The 12427-nt window shown below is 40.1% G+C and overlaps 1 protein-coding gene across 1 annotated transcript; it reads left to right on the top strand.

The window, feature by feature from the left end:
* The first annotated feature begins 7452 nt into the window (after window positions 1-7452).
* ccka (cholecystokinin a) lies at window positions 7453-10600 on the top strand. Its single transcript, XM_029504801.1, has 4 exons — window positions 7453-7507; window positions 9148-9227; window positions 9374-9563; window positions 10167-10600. Exons 2-4 carry the CDS (start codon window positions 9150-9152, stop codon window positions 10304-10306), a joined length of 408 nt encoding a protein of 135 aa, XP_029360661.1. The 5' UTR covers window positions 7453-7507; window positions 9148-9149; the 3' UTR covers window positions 10307-10600.
* Window positions 10601-12427: the final 1827 nt, after the last annotated feature.

The raw sequence follows: 12427 nt of genomic DNA, 5'->3' as shown, positions 1-12427 counted from the left end.
ATATTCAAATAAAGCCAACTCACCTGGGCTAACTGCATGGTGTCAAAGAGGCTCAAACAGGCCACACCCTCCACTTAAATACACTTCCTCTTCCTGTATTTCTTCCTCTGCTGCTCCCCAGAGTCTGTCTGTCTTAAGAGCTCCCCCTGCTGGGCCCCCAGCTACTATTACTTCTTCTAACCCAAATCCACTGACTGGGTCTTACTGCCTCATCTGACATTTCCTTCACTGTTTTCCTCACCCTCTGTCCCATTCCTCCTAACTCCCTCACCAAAGCAACAACAGCTCTTGCCCCAAACCCTCTACATCCTACTTCCACTGGACAAATCCTAACCTTCCATCCTCGCTGCTCAGCATCCTTACCTAGATCTGCATACCTGAGCTTTTTCCTTTCATACGCTTCTTCAACTGAATCCTCCCTCAAGAATTCAAAGTGAATAGTTTTAATCTCATGATGTTAGATTTCTAAAAAAAAATTGAAGTAATAGTAATGTGTCTTTGAAAGAAAAACTGAAACATGTGAAGTAAAAGTTAAGTAAAAAAGCCGAAATCAGTTTCTCCAAAATAGCTGAGAGGGGTTATCCAAAGAAAACAGCCCCAGGCTCCAGAGATGCCCCGTGGCAGGTTACAATTTTACACTGCAGCTAAAACCCATTTCTGAAGCAGAATGGGTGAACCTAAATATACTTTTGCTTAAAAGTACTGAATATACCGAACGCTGCAAAGACAAATTTGTGTTTCAATCCAACTGTCATTTCACCTGGGATATATTTGGCTCTGAAACATGGAGCCCCAAGTGACCCGACCCGACCCTGTCCAGCAGGCCATCAGAGGCTGGGTCAGGCCTCAGAACGCCCTCCTTGTTTGGGTGATATGACTGCACTGCAGGTTTATGGAAAAAACTCAGCCACACTGTTACTGATGTATCCTCCCTTAGCTTCAGCTTTTCCAGTCGATTTTGGTCGTTTGGTATACAACCGTGACTGGCTCTACATGCAGACATTCATTTTTCTGAGCGTGACAGACCGGCCATTTATTTTTCACCCAAAGCCATTTCGACAACACAGCTGCACAACAAGCACTTTTTGTTTAGTTTTGAGCTCATCCTGTGGGGCCTCCGCTGCGTGCTCCTGGCTGTGATCTTGGGGAAAACAGCTGGTTTGTCTCCCAGTCTTCAAAAGAAATGCACAGTCAACTTCATCTTTGACTTGCATATGAAGTTTGACCACACTTCGGTCATCAGCAAGTGATGAGTCACTTTACAAGACGTTCCATAAGGTTCTGTCTGACCTCAGTCCATTTTATTGCCGGGGCCTCTCTTGTAAAGTAGTCATGGCAGGGCAGACTGGTCCTGGGTCAGTGTTTTTTTTTTTTTTTTTTTTTAAGTCTTAATGGTCCACTGTTGCAACAGAAACCATCCTTGGCAGTGTGGTAGCCCACCATAATACATAATACATACTGTGCCGCTTGGAACTTTCTTCCTCATAAGCATCAGCTCTCAGGCTCAGACTCACTTGATGGACCCTGATAACAACATACACACAACAGAGAAATAAAGGAAGGTTTTTGGGGGGGCAGAAGAAGTATGAAGTGTTTGTAATAAACAGACAGGAGCAGCAGCACCATATATAACTAACTCATTTTATTGCTGCACACATAAAGCACTGGCGTAAATGGTGGAAGTACTTCTACTTGTGAATACCTCATGATGGTATTCTCTGAAGATGACAAGGAAGGTTTATCTTTTTAAGCACCAAGTCTTCTTCACTCGTGCGGATTGATGGCTTTATGGAAGAGACAGTTGCATAAAATTAATGTGACTTTGGTAATGAGCACAGCTTCGCATTTAAAATAATTTTATATTATATTCTTTTCGAGGAATGGCGGCGAGGAATGTTTATAATCTCTTAAAATAGTTCGATCTAATCAGCCCAAGGATCAAACACTGTTGCAGGGATGTTGGTAAATTAAATGTAGCTACTTTCCTTATAAATCTAAAGCCTGTCGACGAGCTCATCGATTGTCAGATTAAAAGATTAGCTGAACCGCTGCAGGGGTGTCACTTAGTTCAAAAGAAGAGAAAGAAAAGAAAGCTTTGTTGGTTGGCATTCAACGAAATTGGAGCAAAGAGCCACATGGTGCCACAACGTGACAATTAAAAAAATGAAATAAATAAATAAATAAATGCGTATGGACACAGTGCATACACATAATATGGATCAAAAAAAGGAGCACACACATATAATTGCTTTGTGAGCAGCTGCAAAAAATGAAAGCTCAACGTGTGCAGAGAGGCTTATGTTGCACTAGTATATCTGTAAATAGTTGCTGCTGAGTGCATTTATGTGTGTTTGTGCAGCTCTCATTAAACTGTTTTCTACACATTTCCTGTGTGTGACAGACTGCCTCAGGCTTGCAATATATCTGTCTAAACTAACTGCCAAAACAAGAGGAGAGGAGAGCAGAGGAGAATTTGTGCATCCTCTTCAGATAGGATGGGAAAGCTCCACCGCATACAGAGCAGTGCTGACTCTGATAAATAGACATCAGTGTCTACATGGACATTCATAGCCATCACATTCAGATCTCTTTTAGACTGGTTTGCGGACTGAAGACATAAAAAACAAGAACATGAAATTGCTGATTCAGTCCTCTTACATTTCTAAAATGAAAACTAAGTCTAAAAAAAAAAACAAAAAAACTCACTTAAGCTATGGCAACATATTTATAGTTTTGATTTCATCTGCTCTGTTTTGCAGCTGCTGTTACTGTACAGTATGTCACCCATGGCAGCTCTGATGCAGGGAAGCTGTTTGACTGACAGCAATTATTCAGTGTTGATGGACGGTGGGTGGCTCTGTACATCTGATGTAGATGATTTAGAGTGTGAAATACTCATTCATTGTTTGGGGGTGAGTGAGTGACTCCAAATCAAATTTATCTGCTTGTGTACATGTTTGAGACATGTTCATTAGATTGCGCTGGTGCAGCTCATAAAAATGAAACTGGTAGATCAAATGGTAAACTAAAGGTTATAGAATGTGTCTGCAAACTGAGCACCTCTTACTCTGTGTTTTTCCCCCCATTCCATCACATTTTAAGCTAAAGCAAATCAATCCATCCAAGGATGGCAGCAGCTTTTCAAACAGCATTTAACAATATTTCAAATGGGTCATTTCTGGATTTCTCTGTTTTCTTCAGTTTACAGTTTAACTGTTCATAATTACTATGGCTTTACACACAGACGCACACACACACACACACACACACACACAGAGACAGACGGACATGCGCGCACACAGTTTTTATGGCCCAAAGAGAAGCATTAGTATTGATGAAAGATTCTATTAGAAAAAGCAGTCTCACATTATTTCCCCTGAGAAACTCATTCTTAAGATGCACCAGTAAGATCTTGCACTTCACATATTTATTTTAATTCAAATAGCTTCCAGCTTTTCCATTTAATTCAAATAATAACTGATATTTCTTGTAAAGCCTTTAACGGTCATTCTGACCACTGTGATCTTGACAGATATTATTTAAAATTTTTTGTCCCTTCGAACTGTAAAAAGTTAGAGAGAACAGCAAAGCTCGGTAACATCATTTCCTCCTCTTGAGAAACACAAATTTGGTAAAGCAATATCAGAGCAACACAATAAGTACAGGACTGTTGGTTGTAATCACGGAAGTTAAAGGAGAACAGATGTCATGAATGCCGCGTGGTCTCATTTCTCTGCAGCCATTTCCTGCCTTCCACCTTCAGCAGAGAGAAAGTGAAAGCCTGCGACTGGAAAAGGTTGTTTTCATCCAAAATACTCTGCTGATTATTCTGTCAAACTAATGAATAATTTGTTCCAGTGTGCTATGAGTGCAAGTGAATCATGAACAGGAAACAGCCTTCTTCTAAACCAGAAAGTCACTTCATGCACTTTTGTTGTTCTTCATAATTTAATTCATGCAGGATTACTTTCCATTTGAGGCAGTCAACATAACAAATCCATAATTTCAGTAATAAACTCTTTCCAAACTCTGATATTAGGTTAATATTTTTTCTTCACAGCTGCCGTGTGCCTCAACAAGCACGACAGTTGACTTTTTGTCAAAAGTTATGAGTACAAAAAGTGGCTAAATAAATTCTATTGAAAACGGTGTAAAGACATTTTAATTTGGCTGCAAGGGATGTTTTTTTTAATAACTTCAGGCATTTTTGGAACAAAGAAAAGGGCATAAAGGTATAAAGTAAGACAACCAGAAAACAGTCATTATCACTATTATCAACACAAACAACGTTGTGATTTCTTGGAGTTTATTATTTTTTTTTCCTGCAGAATGTTTTGTGCTTTGCTCAGGCTGTAAAAAACTGCCTTTGAGCATTTACTGCTACAAATCACTTTGTATTCAAAAGTGACAAAGATGTTGTTGGGTTTTTTTTTTTTTTTAGATTGTTTGATAATTAGTTTTTTCATCATCATCACCATTTTGTACGCTTTCACTCCTCTATCTCCATCTGCCCCAAGCCCTCCCTTCATATCCAACAATGCAGAGCGAGCCGGCTGATTAGAGCAGAAAAGAGGGTCCATCCACTTTGGAGGTTTCTGACCCGCACAGCACAACAATGCAATTAACTGAAGCACCATGACTCACTGCTTGAAGTGGGAGAGACAAGGAGAATAAATATGAATGCAAAATGCGTGTGTGTGTGTGTGCATTTCTTCTCTGGTGACAGTGATGTCATTATGAAGCACAGGTTTATGTGCAAAGCCTTCTTTGGATATTTTCAGATTCGTAGCACATTCCACTGGAGGGTTAACTTCATGCGGTGCATCAACATAAGGTCAGCCTATCATAGATGGATACAACTAAACATGACGTAAACAAAGCCTTCCTTTAAAGAAATGTAAAAGAACATCATCTTGGGCCAATATGTATCAGAATATCTCACTTCACTCGTTTCGTATTGAAGAAAACCATTGTTTGTTTGTTTAATGTTGTTTGTTATGAGGGCATGTTGATGCTTTTTGAGAGGATTATTATATGATGTGAATGTTGTATGAATGTAGACTGAATTAAAAGCAGAATGGTGTAACATTAAAGCCACAAATTCATAGATTACAATTTCAGATAGATTTAACAATGAGAGTTGGCTAACAATGACAGCAGCTGAATTAATTTGAATTATTTTCTAAGGGCTTAGCTTCATACGGTAGATAGAGGAAATGTCAGTGTGATGACGTACTCTCTCCCAGGTGACCAAAGTCATATAGAAGATGGTAATTAGGTCATGTTTCCATACAGTACAGAACCAACACGAAACAAATGGCAACCCATGTGGCTGAAACATTTCAGCTACATACTTAAATATAACTTCAGCTTTCAACTTAATACTCATGCACAGCAGTAAAGTATCATTGGTCCCACACCCGAGCATGGACACACACCAGCCTTCAGGTACCTTATTGAAGCGCAGCATGTAACGACACTGCCTCTAAACTGCCAGCCCAAAGGTGGCAGGCATCACTCTCACCAGGCTATGCTTGTTCCATGCTGTGTGCGTAGCTGGCCTTTTGAGCCGCGTGTTTCCTGTGAAAAAATGTCACGCAATCAGGGTGGTGTTTATGTGAGCACTGCGTGAATGCGTAATATTCAAACAAATTGCATCAACGGCCGTAAAAGTCCAACAGGGTAGCTTAGTGTCAAGTGTAAAGTGGCGCTCTTCCATTAACTGAAGGGTTGCTGGCTTGGTTCCTGCATGCTTCCGCATGTCTACATGAGCCGTACACTGAAACCCAAATTGCTCACAATGAATTTCCCGGATAACAGCCCCATGGCTCCCTTGTGGTTGTGTTGGGTATGTCATTATTTTACACAGAGAGTGCTTATTCATTGATCAAACAACAGACAGGTGCTGTCTAATGAGCCTTACAGCTGGACCTCTGGAATGAAAACCTCGGGGAGCAGGGTGGATTAGTTGACTTCCAGCCATTCGCTCAGATGACTGTTTGCCCAAAAGCACATTTGATATCTCAGACACCGTGGATTCAATTTTTAACACATTGTGAAGAAGAGTAAAGATTCAAAGTTCCTCATAAAAGACCCAGACCAGTAGTGAGTTCACTTTCTGATTTGTGCACAGCGTGGAGGAGCGGTGGTCTTGCAGCTGATGTTACTCAAGGACACTTAAGTGTTACATTGCAGTCCGATGGCCAATCAGGTGAGTTGAAAAGGGTGAGTAATTACTTCCTTGTGTTTGTGTGTGCTGGTGGGAGAACTAAGACAGGTGCCGCTGACAGCATTTAGGTGAACGCACCACCAAAAGTCAAACAGCTGCTAATGACAGGCTAATGTCAGCCTCATTAGCATACCGGAGTAGAGCTAAAACACACCAGAGGCAGTCCTCATAGATTCTCACAAACACACCAAATGGTAGGATGTTTGTGTTTTTTTCTAGCACGAGTATGATCAACTATCCATTCGATGTAAACTCTGGATCTATCACAACATCTCTGTATTTATATGGATTCTCAAATGACTTCAAAAACTTGTCTAAACATGAAGGAAACACAGTACAAAGTTGTTCAATACAGGCCTTAGTGAAGTTTATTTAGTTTCTTTTTGCATGTGTGTGTGTGTGTGCGTGTGCGTGTCTGCGTGTTATATGATGTAAATATAGTTGCAGTGAAATGCATCGTAAATAGGAGAGTAAATAAATAAGATAAAGAGTCTATAGCTTTTGAAGCTCAAAGCACTGACCCTGGAGGGCAGCTATGAACACTCATAAGTTATTCAGTGTAGATACTAAATATCCCCACTTTGGACTCCATCTGTTTGCAACCCCAGTATCAGTGAGAGTTTGTGTTGTGATCCTGGTTTTGATCAGCCACTTTGCTCCCACTGATATCGGAGCATTAGAAAGAAAGCTTTAAACAGTGATGCAGTGGAACAGTTTTGAAGTGTGGGACATATTTTACTCTGTGGTCATGATGTTTTCGTAGCTCCCCCCGATATCCCGTGTCAACACACAATACTTCACTATTCACTCTGCTCTTTCTTGTCTTTTCTTGTTTTTATGACTAAACTTCAATTTGTCTCCATCCAAGTTTCTGCGCTTCCCCACACAATGATGAGCGTTTCAGTTTCTCATTTTTAGAAACCTCATAATCAAACCAAACAAGCAACCATGGTGTCCATTTGTGTGTGTGTTTTTGTGTATGTTGTGAGTGAGAAGATAGCACGATGTAAGTCGTCACCTCTTTTTGCACTTTCTAGTTTGATTTGCATGTCACTGTGTGGGTTTTCAGCATATGTGCAAATTTGCGTCCGCAGTTGCGTCAGTGGCATTAATTTCTGCGCCAGCAGCAGACTCCTCCCACTCGCCCAGACTCCTCCTCCTTCCAGCGTGGCACTATATAAGCTGGTCTGTCCTCTCACACACACTCACAGCCTCAAACTGGAGGAACAAAGCTCAGCATCTTTAGATTCAGCCTCTTGTGGTCCACGACAACTGCAGGTAAGAACAACATAAAAAAAGGAAAGAAGAAAAAGCTTTCTTTAATTGTGTCTCATTTTTGGTTTGGTTTTTTACACTGTATGTTTTTTCACCTGTGAAGTTGATGTTCAGTGTTATCTCATTATTAATCGAATTTTAACTGTGCTTACATTATTTTCTGTTATCATTATCAGTAGCTCTGGCTCAGTAAGTAACTTTAAGAGAAGTTACTTACAATACAAAATAAAAATACAAAAATAAGATAAAGAATGGATCTATTTACTCCTGAAAGAAAAGGTTTGTTAAAAACCCTTTATTCACACTTTATTCACATTCAGAAGAAAATAAATTATAAATTAGAGTCCAAATGGAGATAGATATTCATCAATGCAATAACTGAACATTGAGGTGTTTTAATAATATTTTTTTTTTATTTATTTTTAGACCTCTTTCATAATCAGGAGAGAGCTTTCACTCACATTACAATAACCCATCATTACCAGCCCATTGAATAATGAATGACAGACAATGACCAGCTGCTAAGAGGAATTATATTTGCATCAACAGAATAACTTTTTACCACCACTGTGCCAATTTTAATCAAAATCATTCAATTGTGCTGCTGTATTTATAATTACTTTAACATGTACTGTCTGTCATGTTATATATATTTTGTTGAGCTCTGGTACATTTTTATTTGGAGCACATGTTTAGCATTAGATTGTACGCATTCACAACTGATAAGTGAAAGTCTTCATGAAGGAGCTATTCTCCATAAATAATCCATAATGTGTAAATAGTGCACTCTTTCACGCCGTAGAAATAAACTAACAATTTCGTTTAGTTTATTAGACCTGAATATTAGACAGGTTAAGAAAGAGAGTGTGCGGAGAAGTATTTGTGGTGCTTTAAATAATTAGAGATTGAAAGCCTCACGGTGATGGGTGTTGTTGAGTTTATCTAATTGGATGTTTTCCACTGGATGGATGCTCTGGCACCAACGACAATTCACCGCAGTGAATATGCTGCAGCCTGGGATATTGCAAATATAGTGTGAACAAATCAGTCAATGCAACATCATGCCATCTCTTTCTGAAGTTTTGCTTCTTGAGCGTTATTATTATTATTGTTGTTGTTCTCAAAGCATATTTTAATCATGCTGGAGTGCTGCCCGCTCAGAGAAAATGCTCAATTGAAATTGGTTATCTAAGCAAAAGGAGGCAGAATGAACTATAAATTTTAAACAGATTAGGCCTCCGCAATAAATTCAATTTACACTCTCTTGATTTAATAATGTTTTATGGGTTTGTTTTTCTACACATAAGTGAGTAAAGAAAAATTAGAGCTACTCAATCTCAAAAAAGCATATGATTTTCAGATAACTGGTATCTTTCCCTCGAGATTCTGTTACCGCCTCCCTGTAAAGGAGCATGCCAGCTACTTGCCTTGGCTCCAGCTGAGCCATCCTCATCTTTTAGTTAGTTTTTTTTTTTTTTTTTTTTTGCAAACCCAACAATATCTGTGACTCTCCCTCAGTGACAGAGCAGAGTGCAGACAGGAGAGATTGTTCAGAACAAATCCGAGATGACCATCAGAAAAATGGATTTACCAGGATTTATTTTAACACGTTTGTATTTTCTCTTCCTGCCTGTCTGCAACAGTCATGAAAGTAGGAATCTGCATGTGTGTCCTCCTGGCTGCTCTGTCCAGTGGTTCGCTGAGTCTGCCCTCACAGTCCTTAGTAAGGCGTGCGCACGCACACGCACACACACACACACAGAGAGAGAGAGAATGAGAGCACATTAACATACAATCAATTGAAAAAACACAGTCTTTTGTCTTTCTCTTTTCAGATGTCTCACAAAAATGTGTATTTTTTGTCTCCAGTCACAAAGAGCTGAGGGTGAGGCTCTCATGTCAGACAGCCTACCAGCCCTCTCACCAGACCACACATGGCACACCCGCTCAGCTGCAGCGCCGCGCTCAGGGCAGCTCGCCAACTACAACCAACCCCGGGAAAACGCAGATGCTCGAAGCAGTCTGAGCCAGCTACTGGCCAGGCTCATGTCCAGAAAAGGTGAGCAATCAGATGTACGAACCACCTCCTGCCCGCAAATGGAAGATGGATAGAAAGAGTAACTAGAGGGGAAAGCTTTTCCTTTAATCATTTTACTTCACAGGTCATTCCGGTCGCCCTGCTTTGCTCCTGGTGGTGTTCTTTCTTTCTTTCATAGATTCTGTAATCTACATTCACTCACGCTGGGCCTGAGCTCCACCATCTGGCACTTCCCACCTCCCTCTAGCTTCTTCTCTTCTCCTCCTCCTTCCCTCTCTCTATCTTTTTCCACTTCTACTTCCTCCTTTTCTCTTCACTCTTCCTCACCGCTTCCTCTTTCCATTCCCTCCTTCCCTCATCTCCCTGTTCCCTGACCTCTCTCTCTCTCTCTGCTCCCTCTGTTGCTGTGTATCTGTTTCCATTTTATTTCAACACTGTGTGACTGGGAGACATGCTGAGCTCACTGTTTATACACAAAGACAGTGTTACTCCAACTAATTCAGAGCTTATACATAAGTATTACAGAGTCAGAATAGGTGGAAAATGTGCACTGCAGTCATGTTTTGGCCAAGCAGAATGACTTCCTGTCCCCATCATATATCTCCTTGTCTTGGTCCCCTGCAGGTTCTCCTCACCAGACCAGATCTTCTCTCTTCAGCAGAGCCAGTGGTCTTGCCCCAGGCCACAGGATAAAGGACAGAGATTATCTTGGCTGGATGGACTTTGGAAGGCGCAGTGCAGAGGAGTATGAGTACACCTCCTAAAGGCATGGCCTTCTCTTGCTGAAAACCCAAGTTACAACCTTAAACATCACCAGTAACAGCTCAAAAAAAAATAATGACCCTTTTCACACTGCACCTATTGTAACCCAGGGATGACTTGACCGGGTCCTTGTATGATTTTGCAACACACCATGAGCAAAGAGTATTTTTTCCCCAAGAGGGTGCGCGCTGCAATTTGTGAATCCTGAATTGCAAACCATTGAATTTAAGCATCATAGTAACATATGTTGTCAATAGTGTATAATAAAAAAAAAAAAAAAAAAAGACAATCCAACAGTGTGTTAGTCCATCTCTTAAGTTCTCAGCCCCAAGCCCATTTATTTACTTTGAAGCTGAGCTGTATCTATAAAAACACATTCACACAGACACGTGTATATGCTTTATTTTTTGACAAAGACCTATTGATTGTGAGCACTTTAGTTTCATTGCAGCATTACTCAACCGGGGTTAAATAGTGGGCTTGTTGGGGACTATTTTCTCCATTCTATCTATTATTTACAGCAGCAGGACAGTGTATGTGAGTTGAACGGAAAATAAACTGAAGCAGTAATGAAGAAAATTTTCACTGAGTGCAACAGTGTGGCTCATTTTTGTCTTCTTAAAAGTTTTCGGATGTGTGATGAAGCTCTATGCACAGAGGAATACACTATGCTGCAGAAACATTTGAGTGAAATGTAATAGTTTTTTTAAATAATTTATTATATACATATATATATATATATATATAGCTCAACACACAACCTGAGGCAAACAGAGAAAGCTCACCTGTTTTTCAATTTAAATAGATTAACACGTGGAAGGCTGAGAAAATGGATCAACAAGCAAAAAAATGAGCATTTAGGTAATTTCAGTCCCATTCAGTTGACCTTAGACTCAAATTTATGCACATCAGTGTCAAAATGAATAATTTCACTGACACTCAGAAAGTATCTCCTGGTTGGGCTTATTGGGCCACTGAGGCGTCACTCATCGAACTGCAGCCCAAAGCTTCAATCCATTTCCACTTTACGCAAGTGCTCGGTAAAACCAATCATTTTTTTATACTGTACAATTTGCAGAAAACAAAGTGACTTAACTGTCTGAAACAGCAGCAGCTCCAGCTCCGTCCACAGCTGTTAAGGGTGAACCCTGGGCTAAAAACGTGCAGTGTGAAAAGCAGAGGGCACCTTCTGGAAAGCACAAGGTGCTGTCTATATGTGACGCTGGGTAGTCTCCATCATCACATAACGGACTTTGATGACACACAGAAAAAAAAATAGGATCAGAAGTTGCTTAGATAAGAGTAGAGGCGTGTTTTGTTTTTTTTTTTGTTTTTTCCCTTTTTCTGGAAGATCATGATGTATGTTTGTATGCACTATCAAATGTTAAGTGTGTTATAAATTCTATGTTTCTACCAGCTATCCGATGCAGTACAATTCAAAATAAAGTTCGATTTTCTGACGTCAGCAAGAAATGATCATTTATTTTTTTCTGATGATGAATTCTTAATATCAGGGGCACAGCTGATGAGCCGATCCCAAACAATTCATGTAGCAACTGCTTAGCATCTTCCTGCTGTACCGTTCCCTTCCACAAGAGTATTTGGCCTCCACAGAAGCCAGGACATTATCATTATTGTCTATTGTTAACGTAGAAGAGGCTTTGCCAGGATTAACACCTGGATTATCGAGCCTCCTTCCTGAATAGGAAAGAAATTCAGCTCAGCCTAATCCTGATTTAGAGGTATCTCATTTACATTTCACAAAGTTATGTATTCAAAAAGAATAAAGTTAGAATCTGTGTTCATGCTCATCAGTGGGAGCACAAAACCAATTTTAATGTTCTCGACCGACAGCTCCTGTTGAGTCAAGAAGAGCAGTGTGATCTCCTGGGAAACAAAACTGAGCTCTACACCGCGAAGGACAGCAGCCTTCCATCTTACTGAAAACTTTAGCTATCATAAGAGATTTTATGATTTCATCAGACACACCTGAACATCAAGTAAAAGTGGAGGGCTGAACATGATCTTGAATGTACCCTGTAGTATAGAAAATGCCATAGAATCACACTTTTATTTTGGAAATTCAACTCCACCTCTTGCTTGGTAACATGAGTGGTTTTGAA

Source organism: Echeneis naucrates, chromosome 6, assembly GCF_900963305.1.
Source record: "Echeneis naucrates chromosome 6, fEcheNa1.1, whole genome shotgun sequence".
Lineage (NCBI taxonomy): Eukaryota > Metazoa > Chordata > Actinopteri > Carangiformes > Echeneidae > Echeneis > Echeneis naucrates.
Note: the sequence above shows the minus strand (reverse complement) of the source record. Positions and strands in the feature narration are given on the sequence as shown.